This window comes from Penicillium concentricum, assembly GCF_028827145.1.
Source record: "Penicillium concentricum strain IBT 3081 chromosome Unknown utg000002l_segment0_segment0, whole genome shotgun sequence".
In the NCBI taxonomy this organism is placed as follows: domain Eukaryota; kingdom Fungi; phylum Ascomycota; class Eurotiomycetes; order Eurotiales; family Aspergillaceae; genus Penicillium; species Penicillium concentricum.
In genome coordinates this window covers 274496-299629 of record NW_026622755.1, presented here as the reverse complement: position 1 = coordinate 299629, position 25134 = coordinate 274496, and the positions used below count along the sequence as shown (strand labels likewise).

Here is a 25134-nt window from a genome sequence, read left to right as displayed (position 1 = left end):
TTACAACCACCTATCTGAACGAGCTCGAGATCAGGTGTGGAAGACTGCAGCACTCTTTACGCAAGAAGTGGGCTACGCTTGGCGAAAAATTGCTTGATCGCACAGGACATGACCCTGGCCTGTAGATAGCTCTCATCATCATCTTCCCCTCGGTCTCAGTGCTCACAAATCCTGGTTGCGTGTTTCAATTGTATATTGCTTTCCTATCTGGCAACCACTGCGCCAGATAATTGAAACTGCGCTAGAAAAACTTATTACGAGAGAAAAGAGGTGCGCAGAAGCTAGGAGAAGAAAACCCCACGCTGCATACACTACAAGATATCCATTGAGCCTGAAAGTTGATGGATCTGGACTTCGCTGCCATGAGATTGAGGGCAATATAACCAAAATCACTGAAGCCGCATCCTGAGGGGTTTTCACCAGATGATCAGTGCAATGGATTGCCTACAGTACCTCCCATTCCAACACTATGGTATCGTTGAGAGGACAACGGACGAATATCTATTACAGGAGCTGTTCTGGAACTTCGTCTATTACGTGGACGTTCATGTTGGATATCGGACCGTCCCCGGACCGTCTTTGGGCCGTCCTTTGACTTGTTTGACAGACTGAGCACTTGGTTGCTACTTTGTCAGGGTATAAATACCTTGCTATCCATATATTGAATATCAGAGACCTCTTACCTTTTACATATACCTCTCTCCCTTAGCACCCACAATAGTTCTATGCACGGTCCGAGATGAAATACAGGCGGATCACGGGAACAATCTTCTCCGCGAGAAAAGCACGGGCCCTACACCATCGCGTGCATGGAGAGGCATCACTGGCTTTGGATCGATCAGTGAGCGAACACATACGTATCATAGACATCCTGTCGATGCAACTCGAGCGTGCCGGAGGGTCCACCTGTTTTGGACGCTTCCCCGCCGATTGTGACGAGTCAGCCATTCCACTGCTTATCCCAGTCATGGGCACGAGAATACGACCGCGGCATCCGAAGGGTTATGACGATTATGAGGCGTATGTGTTTCAGAAGCTAGGAGAGTTCTCCATCAGAAACGAGGAAAAGTTCGCATGCAATGAGCTCGTGAGCTAGGACCGAGCCTCTCCATGGTGGAAGAAATACAAGCTCTCGGCTGGAGAAGAAAAAGGTTCAACAGGAGATGGAGGTCGACCCGGAGATGCATCCGTCCAGAACTAGATACTGGCGCTTCCCAATGACTATCTTCGGTGCTCAAATGACACAAAGGTCTCTGAGATTATGGACGACCTTCTCGAGCTCGAAGCATCGAGCGAGTTGGACAACCCAAATCCACCACAGATGCTGTGCACCAAGAGATCTGTGTCTTCTCGTGAGACAATCCAAGCAAGAGATTAAATTGAAGCCAGCTTCAAAGCCTGTGACGAGGCAAACCATGGGATCATAAGGCACATGGCTGCTAATATCACGCAATGATGAACGAGTTAAAGATGATGAGCTGGCGAGAGCCAACGACATTGGAGAACACATTATGGGAGTGTAGTGTAAATTGAGCCAGTATCGTATCTCGAGAGAATAAAGAGTCAATCATCAGATACGTGAAGATTGGTAGATCTAGCCTATATATCTATCGAAAAGGCTAGATGGAGAAAATTAAGCCAGGTATCAACTATTAGACTCCGGATTCTTACTCTTAATAGTATGTTTAACGCCGCCAGCCTACTGCTTTAGGTCATTGAACTCATGCTAACGTGTACCCTGCTACGTCGAACCACTCTCGTCGTCACTATGGTAGTATGTGGCAGGTGGTGCCTTAGCTGCTAGATTGGTAGTTTTCGGTGCTGGCTATGGGGGTAGTTTGAGCCGGAGGATTACGGGAGTATATATCATGTGCTGTCAATTGTTATATTGACTTTACACTTGGTAACACGACTTCTCTGGCTTTAATTTGAGACCAGGGCAACATGGACAATGGGAAGAAAGAGGACTTCTGAGCATATAAAGTGAGGACCCTGTGGAAACTGATATGTTTAAAGATGGCAGCATTGTCGAATGGTCTTTGAATATATCAACCTATGTAAATTTATAAGGAGGCATCCCACAGCCTGGCTGTTGTGTCAACACATCCAGATGCCACCAAATTACCATCAGGTGAGAATGCCACGGAAACCACCCAGTTGGAATGGCCCTCGAGCGTTTTGTGTATAGAGCCTATAGTAGTATTCCAGAGTTTGACCGTCCTATCATGAGATCCAGATGCCACCAATTTACCATCAGGTGAGAATGCCACAGAAACCACCCGGTCAGAATGGCCCTTAAGCATTTTGTGCATAGAGCCCGTGGTAGTATTCCAGAGTTTGACCGTCCTATCATGAGACCCAGATGCCACCAGTTTACCATCAGGTGAGAATGCCACGGATATCGCCCACTCAGAATAGCCCTCAAGGGTTTTATATGTAGAGCCCGTAGTGGTATTCCAGAGTTTGACCATCCTATCATGAGATCCAGATGCCACCAATTTACCATCAGGTGAGAATGCCACGGAAATCACCCGCTCGGAATGGCCCCTAAGTGTTTTGTGTAAAGCGCCCGTGGTAGTATTCCAGAGTTTGACCGTCATATCATAAGATGCAGATGCCACCAGTTTGCCATTAGGTGAGAATGCCACGGAAATAACGAGGTTAGAATGGCCCCTGAGTGCTATAGGAAGCATCGTTCTGGCAGTTGTGGCAACTTCGTGTTGCACTGGCTGAAACATTACAGTTTCATTGCTAGAAGTCTGGAGAGATGATGCCCCCAATTCCTCTGTATTCCTTGAAACAGGAGTGTCTAATACCTCTGAAGACTTGACAGTGTTCCATGATGCAAAACTTTCTGTCATTGAGTCGAATGCTGACATAGTATGTGCCTCTTTATACGCAAGTGTGCCTGAATTGCAATTGTTGGGCAATGACTGACCAATCCACCTGTGCTGTAAAGCATCTTTGGCTGACATTCGGCCTGCCGGGGTGGGATCCATAAGACACGACGAATTCAACTCCAAGTTGACTGACCTGGCTGGCTAGAAGTAGATTGGATGGAAAAATGTCAGGCGTTTAGACATATTTGACGAGCAATCCAAGATGCTGAAATGTGGGTTGCTTGGTCAAAAGTTAGAACATAACCTCGCCAGCTGCCCAAATGTCAACGGCATAGGGAGTACCGCTTTCAATCAATTTATACACTTCAGGAGCAATATATCCCTTGGTGCCCTTCATGGTTGTTGATTTTCCAATGTCATCTTCGATGCGTTTGCTAATCCCAAAGTCCGCGATTTTTACCCACCAATCATCTGGTGGACAAGATCTCAAAAGGATATTCTAGATACCATTAGAATCAGTGATCGGCTGAGGTAGTTGGTTTCAATTTTGCAAACGACTCACTTTGGGTTTCAAGTCACGATGTGCAAAGCCATTGTCGTGCATTAAATCAAGGCCCTCAAGGATCTGGGACATTATGCACTGCGCCTCAAGTTCCGGTAGCGGCTGCTTCTTCTTGAGCAGATAATTGTGTAGATCCCCTAGCTCAAGATATTCCATCGCAATAAATAAGCTGGTTTGGGTCTGATACCACCCAAAAGACTTAACAAAACATCGGTCGTACTATTGATCTGTTAGTTAGTGACTTTCATTACGTTGATGAGCTGGAAAGACTGACCTTTGAGTGTGAGAATTTCACAATAGCCTCGAGCTCACGAGCGTAGTCTATCTGGCGGTGGACCTCCATCTCCTTTGTCGCGCGGACTTGATGACCATGATTCTTTCTTTTTGTGCATCTTTCCAGCCATACCTCTCCAAACCCACCACTGTCAATCTTCTTCTCCCGCTGCCAGTGTTCTGTTTTTTTTATTGGTCGCTGGGAATGGGATTCCTGCTCATAGTAGGTATGCACTGTCTCGTATTTCCTACCAGGCAGGAAATGGGTCTCGAGCTTAGAGTCGAGAACCCAGTCTGGAAGTTTCGACATTTGGAAAGAAGCAGAGATATGGAATAAGTGATATAAGAGATGTCCCGAGTTTGACGGAGCCCTGGAGGTTAGGAATTGGAGATGAGAGGGGTTTCTTTCTGCGGTAAGCGTGCCAAGCGCCTAACAGCCCCAGCCTCCATCAACTTAAGGCTACGCGCAGAACCCTTAGCGCGACGCAATGATGAAAGTTGATGAGCTAGAGCCAACCTGAGAACGGGATTGGAGTACATATCGTGGGTATATAGTCAGTGAAATAACATTGCAAACTTGAAAGATTAAAGAGCATTCAAAAAGTATATGCGTGAATATGGGTATATGTATATATCGAAACGCCTCAAAGCTAAATGAACAGGATTGAGCCGGATCATCAACTCTCAGACTCTGGGTGCTTGCCCTGAACAGCATCGGCAACGCCGCTAGCCCAGTCCTTCAGGTCATCGAATTTGTGCGAAAGTGTGTCCCACCACGATGAACCCTTTTCGCCGTCACTTTCATGATCTGTGGCGGGTGGTGTCTCAGCTGCTGGAGTGGTGGGTTTCGGTGCTGGCTGAGCTGGCTGCGGGGGTTTTGGTTGTGGAGGTGATGGCCGCGGAGGGGCTGGCTGCACGGGTCCTGCTGTTGGTGAAGTTGGAGCTGGGGGATCAGGAGGTGTGTCCAAGACCGGTGCGTTCTCATCCGAGTGGAGGCCGACTGGCTTGAGTGGGAGCCGTAGTGTGCCATTACCCGGAAGAGGATTAACGCCCAGAGAGTCACAGACAATGTTATATACCTCGATGTTTTCTATCCAAAATCGTTAGGTCGAATCTCAATCAGATGTTTCGAGTATGTACTTACGGAAAGGTTCCACCCGGCTGTTTGGCTTGTGGGGGAAGGCTGGGCCGCGCGCAATAAAGATTGCTCGCATCAATGGATGCTCATGGTCATATCCATGAATACCGAGAGGATGGTATTTCTCACCGGTCCTCAAAGCCTTTTTGACGTCGAACTCTGACCGATTAACGATAGCCCACCCGGTCTTAGGGATGACCCACAATGGTGCAATGCGTTCGTTGTTCGAGAAGTGATACCGCTCGGGCATTGTCTCCCGTGTGTAGAATTCGAAAGCATGCTCATATTCTGGAGCTACCTTTTCCAATTGTTTTCGGAGGGTCTCCAAATCCTCAGGACGCTTGGGGCGCAGACCATTGGATGGCCACCCGTCAATATGTTCAATCAGATCATAATCAATCAGATCGTCCAACTGAATCAAGCGCTCTGTAGAGGTAGTGGCCATACCGTGATCTGAGACAACCACGATGTTAACCACCTCGGTGAGATTGCGTTTCTCAAGACCAGCCATGATGCTGGCGACCATGTTATCCGCTTCGGAAATCGTCTTTCGGATCTCAGCGCTATTGGGGCCAAATTTATGCCCGTCCCGATCGACGTCGGGAAGGTAAGCTGCGATAAACTGCGGTCGCTCAGGTGTCATCTGCGATTCATTCTCGAGACCTGGGAGATCCAAAAACTCAAGGATCCGATCCACCTTGCGAGACCAGACTTCCGTCCCGTTATATTTGTCTACAAAGCTGGGCTCCCTGTCGCCAATGTGCGCCTCAGACCCCGGCCACATATGGATGGCGGTCCTCACACGCTGCTTTTCTGCCGTCACCCAGAGCGGTTCCGCCATCCACCACTTCGGTTGCATGCTGACCGTAGGATGGGTATAGTAGAATTCCTCCTTCATTCCCGGGTCCCAAAATGTGTTGCCTACAATCCCATGACTCTCGGGGTAGAGTCCAGTCATAAGTGTGAAGTGGTTTGGGAAGGTGACGCTCGGGAAGCTGGGGGTCATGTATTGCGGCGAAACACCATTGGCGACGAGAGAGTTGAGCGCAGGAGTCAGGCCGCGGTCGAGAAAGTCGGCTCGGAAACCGTCAAGCGAGATGACGATAGTGGTTGGGGCAAAGAGAGCTGTGCCGTTGGAGAGCAGCGGGGGAGAGTGTGCTCGCGTAGCCCGGAAGCCGCTCGAGGCTTTATACGCCCCGAGGACGAGGATGACGAAGAGAATGGCGACCAAAGCAATTATAAACAGGATTTTTCGCCATGAAGGTCGTGGAGGCTAAGCGGGAACGTGTTAGTAAAGGCCGTAGCAAGCAGCCACGGTACGTCTTACCGGCTCATATGTGTATTCGTCTTTCGCGTCCAAATCCGCCGACAACCTGCTTAAAAGGGAGGCATTGTCGTCACCAATTCCCTCTTCCATCTCGTACATCAGCTCGCCGTCTTCACTGACTCTCTCGCGACGCGACCCCTCCGTTGTCGTCGCTCCTTTTTTGTCTTGCCGATCCTAACACTGCTACCATTCGGGCTGAAAATCCTGCGCAGACCGCGTCCAGTGCCACCGCGAGTCAAGAGATTCTCCAGCTCCTCTTCCTCTTCTAGCACTGCCCGGTCGTGCTCTGCGATTTCCAAGGTGCTGCGGTTTTGATCGAGGAGGGCATCATCGTCGGAATCCGAGTCCTGCTCGGAAGGCGACCGCAACGAAGATGCATCGTTGTCGTAATTTGCCGGAGAAAGAAGGGAAGGACTAAGGTCTGGGCGGCGCATTGCTAGCCTGATGAAGACATGGAAAAAGAGCTGAGATGGAGAAAGGAAGATCGGAGGATTGCCAAGACCTAATCATTTGCGATAAGCGCGATCTATAAAAATTGCTTACTCGGTGTTTATTTGTTTATTTTGTTTATCGTGACAACCAACTAGAATGAGATATCTTTTGAGCTTGAGGAGTATTAAATTTACTCGAATCCGAGTTGTAATCCTTGGTTGTTTTCACGGATTTGTGTATAGCTTGACTATCACAGCTCAATACTCGCCTGCAACATACAACCCGTCAGTGACAATAACAAGCGTTTTACTGTGGAAAATTGGTAAGCCACGAGTATATTCTAAACAACAATAATTGCGGACTTTCAATGTGCAAGAAGCAACAGGGATATTCGGGGTGTCGTCTTATATTATCTCTTATAAGCTTGCGCGAGCCGCAAAAAAGACGTACATAGTATTACGGCCTATCTAGGGGAGCATACGTATGAATCATCGAGGGTTTCATAGGCCCCCAAAGTGTCTATATTCTTTCAAATGGCTAGTACATCACTCATACTCTCTGCGAAGTATGTTCCAGCATCTCGAAGAACTGAGATTGGGACATTTGTGTTTTCTGATTGTCGAGTTTACTATGTTCGGTCTATGTAACTAAACTTCATACATTAAATCTACCGTAGTACAACCAATACTTGGGGCAATCTACGATAATATCTGGGAAAGGTTTCGAGTCGATGTTTGTAGTCATGTACAAAAACGGCGTTAGGTATTGTCTCCTTTCAGTGCCCTATATTAGGGCAGGGGAGGTAATAAATGTGTCCCTCCAGATCTGAAGACAGTTTGGTATTCCACAGAAGTGCTTTCTGGCCCCCGAAGGTGCAACTTGAAACCAATGTGATATCAAGGCATTCTGGCACTGTGACATCCGCGAGAAATTACTCTCTATGGCACTCGATAACCAGGATCAGCTTTCTCGCTTTTCCATTTCTGCAGACGAAATTGATCTACATAAGAAACTGCGAACAAAACTTGTGAGCATACCATTAGATCTACAGGAACATACATTCCTCAGCTAGTACGTGGCAGCCGCATTCCTCGGATTGATCGCAAATGATAAAAGTGGGAGCTTATGTACTTGAGGTAACCGCCGCTGACGTTTTCTGAAGACAGTAAAGGGCGAGACTGTAGCTGATAGATGCTCGAGCACACCCGAGCGGAATTTCTGATGCTAGGTGAGCTGCGTTGAGGCGAACTCACTGAATACCGGATGCAGTTGGTAGAGATCAGATGGGCGATCAGCCCTACACAGGGAGTGTTTTTGAGACCTTTTAGTGTGCTACTAATTAGTAAAGGCTTGTAAAGTGCTATCATGGAAGAAACACAGCCAATTCCCGGGTATCCTTTTTGTGGCCCATTCTTGAGACTAAATGTGCTCTGCCAGATATTAAGTGCGGGTTCACCTGTCTTACCTCACAATCATAATCCAACAGTAATCAAGTGGAGTATTACGGGAGGTTCTCCGTTCACTACTCTACGGGCCCCTCTTCCGCACATCCAGAGAGCTAAGATAACTCTCCACCCATTGTCTTCCAAGACTCCATCCCTTCAGACAATGCATCTTCAGCGCATGCTGCCGAAAACAGATCACCCACAAAGGAAATCCACTTGACACCCATTGTGACAGCTCTGAAGTGGATCACTGTGGAATTCCACGTTGGTGGGGTGTCTGGTGTGGATGTCCGCTTGCAATGGCATCACTTTCCTAATCGGGAAGGGGCATCACGTGATTATACCCAATCGAGCCGGGTCTCCACTATTCAGACGAACAAGCTCAGACGATCATGACGAGATTGGCGTCGGGATAAACCGATCGTACCGAGGTTTCAAGGTGGAGTCTAGATCTGAGGTAACATTTTCCCCGGATGCGGAAATCGATTAATCTTGTTTCCACTTTCCCATGAGGGCAGAGAGGAACATCAAGGACAGGAACATCGAGAGGCACATATTGGAATTTGCAAAATTTTCCATTTCATGATTATTGTCAACAATTAAGCTTAATCAATAAATGACCGCATTTGGACCGCTCGCCAGATCTATAAGAATGTCGTCCTCTTCGCCTCAGATCCATCCTCGATTTCCACCTCAATCGTATTGGCATTATCACTATAGGTAATTCCGAGCTATCTTTGCTGTTACCAGCACAGCAATTTGAAAAATATATACTAACCCCAATCCCAGCTTCGTCACTCGTTAAGACAGCAAGCGATCTATCTGACTTCTTAATTCAATCGCTTTCGCATCGCAATAAAAATGCACATCACCGCCCCCTCCATTGCATTCCTGGCTCTCGCAGCCGGCGTCCACGCCGGCGGCGCCAAGGAGCAGCATGAACCCCCGTCCACAGCGGAAAGGACATCGGCAAGCACCACTCTACCGGTGCTGCCACCGGTGCTGTTACTGGTATCCCGGGCCATGAGACTAGTATCATTGGTACCGGTGTTCACACCGGAAGCCACCCCATTGTGACCGGCTCTCCCCACCAAAACGGTACCCAGACGGGCAGCCACCCCATCGTCACTGGCTCCCCACACCACAACGCTACCAACGGCGGTGGCAAGGACCACACTATCATTGGAACTGGTACCGCTCCCTGCTTCAGCTGCCACGGTAGCGCGACTATTCCAGTCTACGTCCCTACCAAGACTCACGGTGCCTCTGCCTCCGGTGGTGCTTCGCCCTCCGGCGGTGCTAACGGTGGCTCTGGCTCTGGTTCTGGTAGCAACGGCTCCGGCTCTGGATCTGGAAGCAATGGCTCTGGATCCGAGTCTGGCTCCGGCTCTGGCAGCAATGGCTCCGGTAGCAACGGTTCTGGCTCTGGATCTGGCTCTGGCAGCAATGGCTCTGGATCTGAGTCTGGCTCTGGCACTGGCTCTGGTGCCAACGGCTCTGGATCTGGATCTGGATCTGGCAGCAACGGCTCTGGCGCTGGCAGCAATGGCTCCGGCTCTGGCTCTGGCTCTGGTGCCTCCCCCTCCGGCAGTGCTGGATCTGGCTCCGGCTCCGGTGCCTCCCCCTCCGGCGGTGCTGGCTCTGGCTCCGGCTCCGGTGCCTCCCCCTCCGGCAGTGTTGGCTCTGGCTCTGGCAGCAACGGCTCCGGCTCCGGCTCCAGCTCAGGCGCCTCCCCCTCCGGTGGTGCTGGCTCTGGCTCTGGCTCTGGATCGGGATCCGAGTCCGGCTCGACCGAATTCACCCCCTCCAACCCCGGTTCCAAGATCACCGCACCCCAGGTTGGAGTCTTTGCTGTTATTGGCAGCATTGTTTACGGTGCCGTTATGCTCCTTGCATAAAAGTCTCGCACTCGTTTAATGTTCACAAAACTGTCTTTTAATGCTGGTGTTTTGTTGTGATTGTTGGGTATCTCCTTTTGTTTCTGATATCTGATCTGAGACCTGGCTCTGGCTAGAGACTTGATTTCTTCAGATGGTGGAGTATAGGAGTTGGAAAATAATGTTTAGATTTTGTTTGGGGTTGTTTAACGGGCTTTTGCTGTGATATGAATACTTAATATGATTCTAATTCATAAAGTTTTTTTCGTTACTGTCTCGGTGTATTGCCTGCATTAACATAGTTATCAAGATGAAGAGACCTAGATACAGATTAAATAATATCCTCACAACTTGGAGATAATATCCAACTGTTTCCAAAAACAACCTCCACGTCCTACTATACTTCCAACTCTATAGGAAGAAAACTCAGAGACTCGTAGACCAAAGTCTAATTCCGCCCAGTGACAAGAATGCAACTCGAGCCATACTTTTGATAATAGGAACTCAAAAGCCACAATCCCAATGCAATCCAGTCGTCCCTGCAGGTTGAGTGGCGTACCCGTTGACCGGTTTGTCGACTTGACTTTAGGGTTTGCGTACGGAGATTGGCTCAATTAAGGTTTCAGATTGACTTCTGCTGGCTTGATGCAACGACGAGATTAGCTTTTAGCTTTATTGGGCTGACGGATTTATACTATTACGAAATATGAATAGATGCATAGTTGAAGCAAGATTATAGAGTATTTGAATTTGAATTGTAACCTTGAATTTGAATTTTCGAGTTAGATCCATATTGCTATGGAAAACGTGAATCTATACACACGCTCTTTTGAGCATCGTCAATGGATCATCTTTCGCAAGAAAATGAAGCAGAAAAACCACCCAAACACCAGAAAAGCACGCAATGCAACGCAAATAAGAACACTCAAAGGCAAAGAAATCAATAACCCCTACTCTCCAAGCAAAAATACCATCCATGCACCCCCGTCTCCATCTCACACGCTCGAAATCCAATTCACCCATTGACATCCACACCCCCCAGCACCACCATCAACACCACCCGCCTCGTCAACGGTAGAATTCTTCGTCCCGCCAAGACCCTTGAAAAGCCCCGTAGCAGGATTAACAAGATTACCCCCAACAGCACGGTCTTCAAGCTGCAGCTGCACAGCAGTGATATTGTAATGTCCGTCGTCTTCAAGCGGGTAGCAATAGACCATTTTCTTTTTCTCTGCACCGCCGTGCCGGTCTACTGTTATTGTAACCGGGTATGGGAATGAGCCTGGACGAGAGAAGTCTGTTGCGGAGGAAGATGATGTAGGTTTATTTGTTGATGTTGGTGTTGCGGATGAAGTAGATGTGGCGGTATTGTTTGATTGGGGGAGGAGTTGACGGCCGATTTTATCTGGTTGGGTCCAGATTTGGACGAGTAGACGGGTTTGGGACCATGTGCATCGGTATTTTGCGTTGGGTTTTGAGGTCCCGCCGTTTGTGTCGGACGGTGAGGATTTGGTTTGGGAGGTTAGGAAGATGGATTTGTCGAAGTAGCTGTAGAAGCCGTAGTGTTCGGTTGCGAGGCCGCGGTTGTAGAGGCGGATTGGTTGGGATGAGGGGAGGGGGTAGAGCATTGCTGCGGATGGGGTTCCGTCGGCGTTTTCTTCTGGTGCAGGGATTATGGATGAGATGTTGGGGTATGCGGTGCCGTTGGAGGTGGCTGCGCGGCGGTAGATGTTTGCTGAGGAGAGGGATACTGGTGAGAGTAGGGACATGTAGAAGGGTGTCTCTTCGCCGGCGTAAGGTGCGGTGTTGTTGTCAGTGTATTGGCCGAGGAAGTCTTGCTCTGCGTCTCTTGGAGCTGCGGGTGATGGGTTGAAAAGATCGTCGCTCCTGGTACGTAGCTTCGAGCCGACAGCGGTGCTGTTATCGTATGTGCCATTTCGGAAGCGGATGGAAACGCGGAAATTGGGCTGGTTCGCATTGTACGGCTTGTTGGCATCCTGCTGGTCCATGGGCAAAGCACAGCTCCACATCGAAGAAGGAGTGATACAAGTCGACTTTTCCAGCTGCGGCTCTGTCCCAGCAAGTGTTGCAATTCCAGTCGGCATGGGCGGATAGCCTGTGAGGTTCAGCCACCGCGATTGAACGGGAGTCTCGTCTCCTTTCCTTGTCAGTGTGATCGCTAGAATAGTAGCTAGGATCACGATGATGAAGAAGAAAATGCAAATCACGAAATACCATCTCCGTCGAGTGCGACCCTCGCGTCCTGGACGTCCGCTCTTCTTGCTGAATGGACCCCGGCCACGCCAGAGACTGCAAACTCTTCGGCCAGCGGCTTCTTCCTTTTCCAGTCTGCGACGCCGGATCTCATGAGGTCCTATCGCGCCACTTGGGTTGACACTCGAAACTCCAGCTGTAGGATCGTTATCATAACGTGGCTGGATATCATAACGAGGCGGGAGAGCAGGATCTCGAGAAAATTGCGTGTACGCAGGAGCCGGTGCCTGCATATCGGACATTGGGATTGCGCCAGGTCCACCAGCGGCGCGCTGGAAGCCAGGAGAGATGGGCTCGGATGGTTGTAAATGTCCTTGAGGCGCAAGCTCAGACCCTTGAGGTATTCCTCGCTCTGTTTGCGGCTCTTCAGACCCATGCTGCCGATCCTGAACCACGGACATTTGGGGTTGCTCTTGCTGATGCTGAAGCTCTGATCCAGTGTGGGCTCGTGGCATAGGCGGCACAGGAGGTGCATTCGAGTGAGGATGCGCGGTAAGACCAAACGGCCATCCAGACCCAGACTGCCGTCCCTGGATAACAAGCGGTCCTTGGGGCTGGTTTGCCTGGCCATCAGTCGGCTGCCGTGCCGGGGAAGGAGGCTGTCCATATGGCACCTGCGATGCTGAAGGCGCTGTTTCTGTACCAGGAAGTTCTTGCGGTTGTCCTTGTTGAGCATACGCCCATTCAAACCCAGATGCGTGTCCTTGGGTGACTGGCTGCTGAGCCTGGGGTTGCTCTTTCGGCTGTCCTCGTACTCCCCATGGCCATTCTGTTCTTGGTGTTGCTATTTGAGGGGCTGGTTGGACCATCGGCGGCTCCAAGGTTCCTCGCGAAGCTTCTTGCGGTTGCGGCTGTTGCATTATCGGCTCCATTGGCTGTGGCTGTCCAGCCTGAGGAGGAAACACGGGCACATACTGCACTATCGGCTGCAAAGGCTGTACCGGAGCCTGCGGTGGTGGCTGAGTGAAATGGAAATTAGTAACAGGGTTGGTGGTTATCTGCGGAGCAGGAGCAGGAGCAGGAGCGGGAGCGGGAGCGGGAGCAGGAGCAGGGGCGGGAGCGGGAGCTGGCTCAGGCATAGGAATAGGAGCTGGCGCAGGCGCAGGGGATGGCTGTTCCCAAACCTGCCTATCAACCGCCTCCACGGGTGGCGCAACAGGAACAGCAACAGGCGCAGGAACCGGAGGCGAAGCAGTACGCTGAGACTGAGATTCCGAAACACCACCCCTAGCACCATGCGCCACCAAACCCTTTTCACTCTCATCAACAACAGACGAATCCCACGTATGAGAACTGAACTCCGACGACGGCGACAGCACCTGCACCTCCTTCGCACGAACTGCATACCCAGCCGGAATCGTGCCCGCCGTTGACCGGGGACGAGGCGAGTCGATATCAATAAGTAGGCCAGCATTCTTAGTCGACGTCGTCGACGGGACTGTTGTCTGATTTTCGCGTGCTCCTTCAAGACCAGATGCTCCGGGCTCCTCGAGCGCAACAAGCGCAAGTCCCCGACCACCATCTTCCGTCCCATTTGTGGCTCCTGCTGGCCTCGCGACGGGGTTGACAGGCGTTATCGAGCAGACATGGTTAATACACTCGAAATACGGCGTCTTGCTGAAGAGCTCGTGTGCGCAGGCTTGGTAGTACTCCGCTGCTTCGCCTTCGATTGTTTGGTTATTGCTGAACATGAAGGACATAGTATTTTGCCTGCTGGAGACATTCGAGACGTATGCGGGTGGTGGTGATTGATGGCGTCCCGGACCTTGCTGGTATTGGTCTGTTTCGAATGATCGGGATATCTCGAATGCCTTCTCACCAATCGGTGCTGCTGTCTCCGGCGTATCTGGTGAGAAGCAGGAGATTTCTTTCTCTCGCTGGATCCATTCTTTTGGCTCCGCCCGGGTTCGGGTTGTTGTGGGCGACGGGGTGGAGGGTGAGTCCTGTGGGAAGGATGGACTGAGTGGGGATTTTATGGATCGGCCCATCAGTGGGGAGAGGAGGTATGTCCACCAGCCTTGCGATTGGGGTCTGTCGTTTGCTTGGGTGTTGACGCTCAGACGGCCATGTTGGTCCTTTGGGATTGTGCGTGCTGTTTCTGGTGTCGGGGGCGGACTGTCGTCTTCCCAGATTGAGGCTGTAGAGAGTGCGCGCGCATTCCTTTCTACGCCTGGTGTGTTGTGGTATGTGGTCTCTAGAGCGGGAGCTTTGGTGGCATTTGAGTGCTGTGCGGGAATGGCTGGCACGGGTGGAACATCTGTTTCGTATTGCCAGAGGCGAGGCGTTGGCTGCGAGTATACACTTGATGTTGCTCTTGGTCGGAGCATCTCGGTGCTCGAGTTTGAGGGCGCGTTCCATGGTGCTGGAGTGACGATAATTGAAGGTGTAAGCGGCGTGCCTGCGCTGTCGGGATCTTGTAATCTTTCTACTGACTCGTTTCGAGGCACAGTGAGTCCGATCATGACATGGCGGTCTGAAGGCGAGATTCCATGATCGTGTCTGTCGTGGAATGAATCTTCATCTCTGGTGGTAAGGAACGAGATTCCAGTTCCATTCTGGCTATGATTCTGAGTCTGCACCGTCTCAGGTACCCGATGAAAGCCCCGTGACACCCGCTTCTTGAAGATATCCTTTGATTTCTGAGACGAGCGTTCCTTCTCTCGCACTTTCGAGAGGAGCTTGAGGTCATTCAGATCGACAAACGGCGCAGCCGCATTTTCAACTGTAGGAACAGACTGTTTTCTCGGCGCTGGCGCCGGCGCCAACGTGAAATCCGTAACGAGGTTCAGCCCGACCGGTTTCGCGACACTTTTACGTTTCTTGGTAACGCGGATATTTAGTCTCGAGGCTTCTCGGTGGGAGGAAATGGGCGAGCGATTCCCATCTTTGGCGGACTTCGCCTCGAGCTTTTGTCGCGCTGCCTTGGATAGAAATGCAAACGGTCGGTCTCGTTCTTCCTGATCTTCCGAAGAGCAAGACGGACTTGAGATTTCCTCACTGATCGGCGAAGAGAATGGGAAGTTTGGTACTGGGACCTGGAGGTCCTGTGGTTTTCGTTTGAGCATGTTTCAGTAGACTTGACTGTGTCGAGATGTTAGTCTGCAGAAATGACGAGATTCAATGTCTTCATACCATGTGTCAGGAAAGTATGAAAGAAGGAAAATGCAGGGAATCGAAACAAAGGCGTCTATTAATATTATAGCGAGTGAAACAATGGGAAAGGCAACAATACAGTGGACAATAGCCCTGAATAGAGTCGATTGAATCAAATGCAAAACAAAAGAATGAAAGAAATGAGAAATAAGAAAAACCCCGAGATTTAGGCTCTCAAGCTCTATTTCTACATTTCTATCCGCATCATCACAGTGCAGAATCCGCAGAGTCCAGCCCGGTCACTTTACAGCAATAGCTCCAAGCTATAAACAACCCAGCCAATAATCATCGTCGCTGGTGAATTTCTGCAGCGATCCCAGACATCCCGCTGCAGCTAGCTCTGTGCTGTTTCATCAAGGTGCGTCATTGGACCACTGGCAGAGAGATCACCAGGGGTGGATGAGTGAAAGGTGATGGATTGGATGCAAATGTCAGACTGAGGCCGGGCTCTACGCGCCGGGCCGGGGGGCGGGCGCTTCGAGAGGCCACTTAGTGGAGGGACGAAAATAGATCAAATTAGAACATTGTTACTTATTAAAAGCGTCTTTCTGAAACAAAATGTTTATATTATATGGTCTATAGTCTGTGGTCTATATCATTCCAAGGTGGAGATGTTGCTCCATATCAACTACAGTAGAAAGAGATGAGTAAACATGAATATCCATATTCCAGCTATTTCAGCTATACCATATTCCATATTTCATATGTGGAGTGGCCCTATAGAAACAAAAAAAAAAAGCAAAGCAATTGCGGGTATGAATAACAAAATATGAAAAACAGGGAGACCACTCCATAAAAGAAAAAGATCAGTATAAACCAACCCCCAAGTCGGGGATCGCATCTATAACAGGATATATGATACCAAGAGAACGGCAAAAACAAAGTCGTGGATAGGTTTTGCGTGAGTCATATCTCATACACAGCTTCAGCTTTCCTCAACTTCCCGTTACCGCCGCTCATACTCAATGCCCTGCATAGGCGCACTAGAGCCATTCATAAGGGGCGGTAACGTCCGCGGCTGCTCCTGAGTCACGCCATTGCTGAATCCACTGAAGACGGGGCCTTGGCCATTGACCTGGTTGGGGTTCATTTGGTGGTGCTCGAAGATTGATGGCGGCCGGGAGGCGCCATTAGCTTGCTGGTTGAGCTGAGCGCGCATCTCGTCGATCTCGGACTGCATGGCGGCCCGTTCGCGGTTCGATTGCGTGACAGTCTTCTCCAACAGGGCTATATAATCAATTGCCCGGGTGAGCGTTTCCCATTTGCTGGATTTGTTGGTTTGGCCGGGTGGTAGACGCAGCCGGAGCGCTTCGAAACAGTCTTTCATTTCGCTGCGCCGTTTGCGCTCGGCTAGTTTGTGCGTTACGCGCAATTCGGGCGTGCGGCTGTACGGTGTGCTGCCGGGCGGTCCGTCTTCTTCGCCGATCAACTCTCGCACGGCCTTGTGTTGGAGGGAATGGTGGTGTTGTCCATTTTGGGGTAGGTCTGGGAGATTCGTTAGTGTTTGCGCGCGCGCAGTGTGTCTTGGATCGTCTTACCGTGTTGTCCTCGGGGCATTCGTTCCGAGTACATGCTGTTCATAGACTCCGCCATGCTGCCTTTTCGGGAGAACGGGGGGTTGGACTCCCCCTTCGAGGAGACAGAGCTTGAGCGCGCCATGTCCGGGTCGGGGAAGGCGTACGCCATACCCGCCGTGGGTGCTTCAGCATTGTAAATTTCCGATCGAGGATTCGAGGAAATCGCGGGAGCCGTGCGACCGGCTGCAAAACTCCGTTGCTGGTCGGTTGCGCGCGGGCCTAGCGGAGAGAGGGGCTGGTTGCCCCCTGAGTATCGAGGTCCCCGGTATGGATTCATGTCGGTCGGAATCCCTCGCTCCCTTTGTAAACATGAGACGATCGAGGATTGGGAGGCATTGGTGCTGTGGTAGGGCGAGGCTGGATTGATGGCCAGAGAACTGATTCCTTGGTTCATGCGACTGTCGACACTGCTGCGCCGGGATTCAGTCTCTGCCACACTCGCGCGTTGGGAGGGGGCTTCGTAGTTCTGGTTGATGGAGGGGAGGGTGGAGGTTGGCTGGTTGAAATTCGGAGAGGGCTGTTGAGTGCCAGCGGAGGAAGGGGTAGTCGATTGGTCGTGGGGGTACGGGGAGCGGTCGACCGCCGGGTGTCCGCGGTTTGGAGAGGGTTGCGACGCGGATATGAAGCTGAGGGAAGGATAATTGTTGCCGGTGCCATTGGTCGCCGTGGAGTAGGTGGACGATCCTACATGGTCAGCACCGCGTCGCTCCCAATCCATTCCGGGTGAGGGTCTCCTACTTGTGCTTTGCGGCATTGACCAATTCCCCGAGTCACGCTCGATCGTGTTCAGTGAAGCATTTCCGGGGGATTTCTCCGAGGGGGTTCCGGTAGGCATATTCGCAGTGAGGGTGGAGATAGAGGGGAGGGTTTGCGTTGAGCCTGCAGAGCTCTGAGGCCCTGAGACGGCCTCCCATGGCCGATGTGCGACAGAAGGATCCATGGTGGGAGATTCTGAATTCGTGGGGGGGGGAACAGTGAAGAAGAATCGAATATCAACCCGCTCTCTCTTTTTTTTCCACACTATCGCATATTCCAAATCGAGGGTAGATCAAGAGCAACGATTCACTGTGAAACCGTTTTGGGAGTAAAGTTTGGCGCAAGATGAAAGGAACTAAAAGGTTAGACATAAAAGACATAAAAAGGTACCAGTTCAAGCTTACCGAGATAATAAGAAGTTGAAGTAGAGAAGTTAAAGAAGCTAGAAAATTGGAGACTCGAAACGCCTCGAGTCTCTGAAACCTCTTTTTCTTTTTTTTTTAACCTTCTTTTTTGGCATCCCCTTTCTTAGGATTTTAATAGAATTAAAATATAAAATAATATATAATAAATTTAAAAATACAAATAAAATATCAAAGAATGTACTGGTATTACTGCCAAGCCTCTACTGCAACTGTGCCACGAGGCTCACTATACTCTCATTACTCTATTAATCTGGTACCTATTAATGCTATATATTGTACTTATATCTACTTCTAACTTATATATTCAAAGTGGAACATTCCAAAAAAAAAAAAAAAAAAATCCCTGGGAAAAGCAAGGAGAACACGTTTATATAAAATATAAAAATATTACAGTACCCCCTTCACGTGGCTTCTCCCTTGCAGAGTCTCCTTCTCTTTCCATCCAGTCAAGCTGCATTCGCGACCGGGGCTAATATGCACACTCCCGTTTAGGAGATTACTGTACGGTAAAGAAAATTGACGTTGGACACATGGCAAAATCGGCACGGGGCAAAACTGTTTGTAATCCTTGTCCATGCGATTGTTTCTTCAGTGATACACATGGCATTTAGACTTACCGAAGGTATTTTTATATATTCCCATATTGTTATATATAATTCCTATAATTTCTATAATGCCTATAATTTCATTCTATAATATATTTCTATAATTCTCATCAATTTATCCACTCTCTGTAACACCTCGGACACAAGCAGAAGTGTGTCACAGATCCACGCTTCCATGAGCTTGAGGTTCCCATGCAACCACCCGTCCCTGCCGCCCAAATCATCACATGTTGACCTGTCAGAGAGGTTACATGTCGCGCGGCTATTTTCACTAATATCCCGGTTCCGAATAGGTGTGACCTAGACACTTGGCAAATATGACCAAGCTTATTTGATTTGAGGGTCTGGATCTCTTATTTATTGATTCTAGGTATCAGGTTATTAAATATGGAGTACTTTCCAATATATTTAATCTCCCCAGAAATGAGACATGGGGTATTTACCCGTACCTACGCGAAGGGCTAAAAAGCCTTTCGATGTATCCATTTGATCTCATCTCCGTTTGATCGGGTGTTCGTCCAGAAATAGATCTAGTCGTTTGTAACGTGTAAATTAAATATAAAATACAAAATCAATTATTATATCAAATCCGTGCCCAACTCGCCACACTGTGGCTGAGAGTCTCATTTAGGCAGCATTCAATATAAACATATGCATGTCAAGTACTACTGTCCATCATCTTCCCCTTCTGGTATGCCACATGGCACCATCGTCGCCTTGCAGAATGTCTCGAAGATCGCCACTCGATCTACGGCGCATTCCTCGAACCTCTGATACGGTAGCACTTCTCCATACTTGACAAACACACATCTAGGCAGCTTATCCGAGACTCAATCTCTGCCAAACTGGTCTCCCGGGGGAAAAAAAGATGTCTATCGGCAACGGGAATTCTGAGTACGACTCTATCTCTACAACGCTGTACACCCTCGCCAACCCTATCTCCATCAAGGGATAGAAGCTTAAAGTTCGCTATGTCAATAGTGCCGACTAATGCCTCCTTTCGCTCAGGGCTCATGGCTCGCCCATGGCAATCCCCCATGCTCTCCCATCTGCCTGGGGCCCATGGCAATACCGTGGCCCTTGCCCATTCCTGCATCCACGCCTTTGAGGAGGGTCGTGGTCATGGGCCGTGCCTTACTGCCCTTTCCCAATAGTCTGTCTTGACACACGGGTCGTACCGGTCCAGGGGTGTACTTTTTTTCACTTTTGTTTTTCATTTTGCCTCCAATTCCAATTCCAGCTCCTATTCCTCGCATGGCGATAGCCCCTTCGTCAAAATAAGAGTCTAGACTATGACTTTAAATAGTGTCTAGTCTTCGAAGGTCTCCAACATGTCATTCGATCCCGTGGCTCTATGCGTCTGCACTACTACCTCTTACTTGGCTATACATATACGTACAAAAAAAACCTACATTGTCCGTACATTTCACATACCTACCTATTTGCATATGTACGAAGTACTAAACAGAGTACCTCCCAACTCAAACTCCCTACCGACGATCCTCGCACCGGCTCCCGTTCCCCGAAGCTGGGGAGCGCACAGGCAAAGCTTAGAGGTTACATGCAGACAAGGTTGGGAAAGATACCAGGATTTACATAGAATGTGAGCATACAATAATCAATTATTCATATCCACTGATACCAAAAACGTCCCGTCCCACCCGTAACTCCCACCGGCGTCCCGCCCAACCACCTCCGTAACACACCTATTTTTTACCCACCTGGACACTAGGCATAGGTACCCTACTGAAACAATAATGCCGCTCGGCCTTGACATCTTTCTGGCTCCACCCGTGACTGAAATAAAACCGAAATAGCTTCCCAAATTGGTCACCGTCTAATATAACCCAGTCCCTCACCCTCCTTGCACATGATATCGCCATATTCCCCACTTGAATCTGCCAGATGACACCGGGAATCTCACCCCTGGCTCCCACTACTCGTCACAACCGTTCGCCTCCCTAAACTCTTATTCTGGAGCGCGCGGTTCCTCGCTTCGGCTTCGATATCATCTACACTCCGAGTGAGTATGATGTACCCTTCGTCATCCAGCGCAAAAAGAGCTTCTTTGAGCCACACCCGGCAAGTTATTCTCTCGCGGAATCGGACTGAATCGACGATTGGGATTTGTTGAAGACGTTCGAAAAAAGCCGCGTGGAGGGTAGGCTCTAATACTCCTATCTTGAGGGCTCCGAGCAGTGATGGGTCATAGATGACGGTCTGGTCGGGTAGATACTCGAAGCGCCAGATGGTTGGATCGATGTCGTTTAGTAGATGGCAGATCGAGCCTGATGTTGCACCCTGGTGTAGATAGAAGCGCCAGTGGAATGTGTAGCTCTTGTCGCCGCGGTCAGATAAGAGGATGTAGAGGCCGTTGATTTCGAAGGTGAGCTGTGGGGCATCTATGTCGGGCTGGTTGGCTTCCATTGCTGTCAACATATCGGATTATTATAGTTGCGTGTTACGATAGTAGAAGTGATGGTTTGGATAGTAATAGTGGGATGAAGGAAAATACATCATGATTCATATGAGTTTCCTGGCATAATCACTTTCTCCATTGTCGTCACGCTCATTTTGCATACAGCGTTTACTCCGAGTATTTCATTGGTTTGGCCTAATGTTCAGTGTTCCGCGTTGAAATCCTAGAGCGCTAAGTCGGATGACTAGATGAGCACACAGCTGGAATATATATTAGCCTAATAATTGATCAGAGTAACCAAACACAGCCTTGTTGGTACCTAGACTCGTAGTCCCAAGAGTACCTCAGGCTCTCAGGTGTCGATGAGTCCATGGATGGCTCCTCTTCGGACCTTCCCCCATCCCGAGGTCGAACAGAACTTCATTAGACATATCAAGAACGAACACTCAGGATCGACGCGATGATCTTGTTTGAATCCATCCGGCTTACGACTGACCATCCGATCTGGTCAACCCCGGAAGATTTCACTAATCAGGAATATACTACTCGCTACGGAGGACGGAGTATATCTACTGTTGTAGGAAAGGATCCACGACACACCATCCAGCGCAAGCCACGCAAATTAAAAATCGACTAAAGGCGAGGCTACCGATGCCTCCGCTAATCACTAAACCAGACACCCGAGTCATGAAAATGATTCACGCTGCTTTATGCTGAATCAGAACCCTCAAGACCCAAGAATATCCATCCAACCATGGATACCTGGGTCCTACATAGTACAATGCAACACATGTACTCCGTACCTTCATCCCCGATACCCAGGTATGATTGGCAGATCATTCCACGATCTCCCTCCCTTTCCTCCATCGTGGCACATCCCTTGCCTGCCCCAACGCCACTGGGGATTTCCTGGTCTCGGTTTACGTGCTGTCGCGTGTCTGTCAAAAGACCCTGTTAGTAAGGGGTAAACTCAATACGGACAATGGTGGAGTAGAGTAGCCATCCGGTCCCAAACATGTCTTGTCTTGCAGCTCGAGAATTCCACGGGGAATCGTCGCCGCTTCCTGGGTTACCTCCTCGCTGGATATGTGGATCTGTTCGGCGCCATGTGTAGCTCTCGCCCTTTGAATCTGGTGAGGTACGGAGTACATACATGCATCGTGCATGTGCACTACGACATTATGTTGATTGCTGAAATCCTCCACTTGTGTACATATTTGGTTCGCTTTGAGATTTACATTTTTCGCTTGAATGATCTCCCCCACTTCCATGGCTGGCTGTATCAATATTGTTTTTTTTCTTCTTCTGTATTCGAACTCCTTGGTAATTGTCGTTAATAGTCAATAATTAATACTCAATTATTTGTTCCTTGCTGTGTCTTAGATCATTTCCCCTCCCAGGGTCCATTCGTCCCGCCATGTGCTTGTTTCAGCTCGCGCCGGCTCTCGGGATCGTCCCGCGTGTCTTGTTATGGGTTTCAATTGCCGCTGTGGATGATGTCAGTGGTTATTTGTAGAATTAGGGATTGAGATTTGGCCTTGTTGCTAGGGTAGCGCGGAGATTTGTTTTGAGTATATTGTGATCTGGTTGTGTATTTAAATGTTGAACGCGACGAATTGGTTGACAAACGAGTATATATTTGCGGAATATTGGTCCAACGACATTGCAGCATGGTTTTGAATGGTTTAACATGTTGAATCGCTCTATTGGACAATATTCCGCTATTATACCGAGGTCTCTATGTTTATTTCTCTAAGAAATATATACAGACGAGAAACCGACCTTCAAACAAAGAATTCCCCCTAATATGGATAATCTCTAAACGCGAAGTACTATCCAAGTCAATTTAAGTCGTATGTCATATAATCTCTACAATTTTTTTCGAAACCTACTGCAGACATCTAATGGATGATGCCAGTAGTTGTAGAATTTGGGTCAGGAAGCCAACAGAAATTTAATATGTGACATGTACACTAAAAATGCGAGGCGCAGCAGTCTACGGAGTTCTCCGTACATTACTCCGTACTATGGCCTCCCAAACGTTTGTATCATGCCAAGTGTACCAACACTGCTCATCTGTGGCTGAGGGGCGCCAGCACTGCCCAAGCAGTGGTGTTGGTACGCTTGGCATAGTTAATCCATTCATACACCAAACTTGTCTTCCGACCGGTCGCTTCGACCTGTTTAGCTCTTCAGCATCAAGCTTGAAGACCTAGAATATTACTTTAAGACACTAACTTCCCATTTGGACTACCATTCGACTTGATGTCTTCGACGCATCACCGTAAATAATGGACACCTGCAAACCATTTGAAGGCAATCCCGACTTATACGGTCTTGGAATTCGTCTTGGAGTGTATCTACAATGGATCTCAGCATGGATCAGCCTACTCTTAGACCCTCATTCGGCTCAATCCATCTACGACACTAACTCAGTTTTTGTCTTCGCTATAATGGTGGCAACTATTATCGCAGCACGGGTTGGGACGGCAGCCGTCGAAATACACATCATGTTGCAGTTCATGCTTGGCTCCTTCATCACTACGCTCAGCACCGTGGGCGTGCGTCTGTGGCTCATGAGCCCCGATCGGCTTGCTAAGCTGGAGGCAAAGACAACCGCAGCGCTCAAATCATTTTGGGATGCTGAAAAGTCTAGGCTAAGTCACATATCCGAGCCGTCGACACCCATGTCAAAGGGGTGGTGGCTCGATATATTGACCCAAGGTGAGTTGGCTGTCCTTATCATATGGTCCCGGTTCTCTTCGCCAACATTTACATTGCAAGAGCAAAGGGTGGGTTCCTCCAAGCCGCCCCTCAACATATTGTCAGCCTTGAAGCCCCCTGAGCTCTCCTGGTCGGGGGTGAGTTGGAGAATGGGCACAGCTGCTGTGATCGCTGGTTACAACCTAGCATTCTGGTTTGACAATTCTGGCAGTGGTGCACAGCAACCACCTAGAGAAGGCTGCGGGCCTCCTTACATCTTCCTCTTCTCCAAGCAACAACTAGCCGGTCCCATTGTTGCTCTGTGCCGCGCCACGGCTGTTATCATAGTCATTGCCGTCTTCCCTGCGACTCTGCTCCTCCTCCACCTAACGATGCAGCTTTGGTGGTACGCTGGATTTTTTCTATACCGCGATCTTCTTTATTTCTTCAACCCAGCCGCGCCACAAGCTGTTCACTCAGCACTTAGCAGAGTCAATGCACTGCTAGAAAAGCAAGGAATCCCATTCCTAAGTCTGGTCCCGTTGCCTGTATTAGGGTCATTTGCCGCATCGATAACGGTCACGGACGTACTCGGGTTCCTAGCCACGCCCAAAGGAGACGCAATCCGATTTTCCGATGTGATCAAGGTCTGTGTGTCACTAGGGACTGGAAAAGTGACAAAGAATGAGACGGACACATCTATGCATGGCGTAGGGTTGATGTCAGGTTGGAAAAAAGCCAAGTGAGTGGCACCATTATATGACTCTTATTGTGTGAAAAAAAGGTCCTAAAATTCCTGCAAAATAGACGCCGCCATCGGAATTTCTGTTCCTTGTGGAATGTCTACGTCGTCCTAAGCATTGCGTGGTTTATCGCTAGCATTGAGTACACAATCCACTGGAACGACATCCACAGCGTTAACGACATGAAGACGACGGGGCAGCTTATTCCCTTTATCATTGGCTGTGTGAGTGCGTCGCAGGTGACTAAGAGGCTTATACTATTTGCCTACTCGAAGGTTAGTCAATGCCCCAGGGCGAACTCCCAAGGTTAGGGGAAAACAGAAAGCAAAGCCATCGCTTATGGTGTTTGTTTATACTCACCTGGGAACTAATTGCTGGCTTTTCTTGCTTCAACAGCTAACAAATATGCAGAAATACCCCGACTGGGTAGATACTGAACTTGAATTGGAAGATGGTGAAAATGGTCCTCTGATCTTTAAGATTGTGAAGAGGAATAGAGGTGACGATTCAGAGGAAGATGCCACAAGGGAAGATCACATTGGCAATGACTAATTCGAAAGGGCCGGTGCGAGAATGCATATACAA

The 25134-nt window shown here is 49.3% G+C and overlaps 8 protein-coding genes across 8 annotated transcripts; 2 read left to right on the top strand and 6 right to left on the bottom strand.

The window, feature by feature from the left end:
- Positions 1-3132: 3132 nt before the first annotated feature.
- Positions 3133-3985, bottom strand: N7517_003674 (uncharacterized protein; the record flags this gene model as incomplete). Its single annotated transcript, XM_056721404.1, has 3 exons — positions 3133-3339; positions 3403-3621; positions 3677-3985. 3 exons carry the CDS (start codon positions 3983-3985, stop codon positions 3133-3135), a joined length of 735 nt encoding a protein of 244 aa, XP_056577654.1.
- A 367-nt stretch (positions 3986-4352) lies between these two features.
- Positions 4353-6574, bottom strand: N7517_003673 (nucleotide pyrophosphatase/phosphodiesterase family protein; the record flags this gene model as incomplete). The annotated part of the gene is made up of 4 exons (XM_056721403.1): positions 4353-4765; positions 4820-6086; positions 6141-6295; positions 6355-6574. The coding sequence occupies 4 exons, from the start codon at positions 6572-6574 to the stop codon at positions 4353-4355; spliced, it is 2055 nt and encodes a 684-aa protein (XP_056577653.1).
- A 2304-nt stretch (positions 6575-8878) lies between these two features.
- Positions 8879-9915, top strand: N7517_003672 (uncharacterized protein; the record flags this gene model as incomplete). Its single annotated transcript, XM_056721402.1, has 2 exons — positions 8879-8926; positions 8980-9915. The coding sequence occupies 2 exons, from the start codon at positions 8879-8881 to the stop codon at positions 9913-9915; spliced, it is 984 nt and encodes a 327-aa protein (XP_056577652.1).
- A 974-nt stretch (positions 9916-10889) lies between these two features.
- On the bottom strand, positions 10890-15233 carry N7517_003671 (uncharacterized protein; the record flags this gene model as incomplete). The annotated part of the gene is made up of 1 exon (XM_056721401.1): positions 10890-15233. One exon carries the CDS (start codon positions 15231-15233, stop codon positions 10890-10892), a length of 4344 nt encoding a protein of 1447 aa, XP_056577651.1.
- Positions 15234-16267: 1034 nt separating this feature from the next.
- N7517_003670 (uncharacterized protein) lies at positions 16268-17838 on the bottom strand (the record flags this gene model as incomplete). The annotated part of the gene is made up of 2 exons (XM_056721400.1): positions 16268-16806; positions 16860-17838. The coding sequence occupies 2 exons, from the start codon at positions 17836-17838 to the stop codon at positions 16268-16270; spliced, it is 1518 nt and encodes a 505-aa protein (XP_056577650.1).
- A 1850-nt stretch (positions 17839-19688) lies between these two features.
- On the bottom strand, positions 19689-19940 carry N7517_003669 (uncharacterized protein; the record flags this gene model as incomplete). Its single annotated transcript, XM_056721399.1, has 1 exon — positions 19689-19940. The coding sequence occupies one exon, from the start codon at positions 19938-19940 to the stop codon at positions 19689-19691; it is 252 nt and encodes an 83-aa protein (XP_056577649.1).
- Positions 19941-20604: 664 nt separating this feature from the next.
- On the bottom strand, positions 20605-21123 carry N7517_003668 (uncharacterized protein; the record flags this gene model as incomplete). The annotated part of the gene is made up of 1 exon (XM_056721398.1): positions 20605-21123. The coding sequence occupies one exon, from the start codon at positions 21121-21123 to the stop codon at positions 20605-20607; it is 519 nt and encodes a 172-aa protein (XP_056577648.1).
- Positions 21124-23556: 2433 nt separating this feature from the next.
- N7517_003667 (uncharacterized protein) lies at positions 23557-25101 on the top strand (the record flags this gene model as incomplete). The annotated part of the gene is made up of 3 exons (XM_056721397.1): positions 23557-24548; positions 24614-24773; positions 24961-25101. 3 exons carry the CDS (start codon positions 23557-23559, stop codon positions 25099-25101), a joined length of 1293 nt encoding a protein of 430 aa, XP_056577647.1.
- Between the last annotated feature and the right edge of the window lie 33 nt (positions 25102-25134).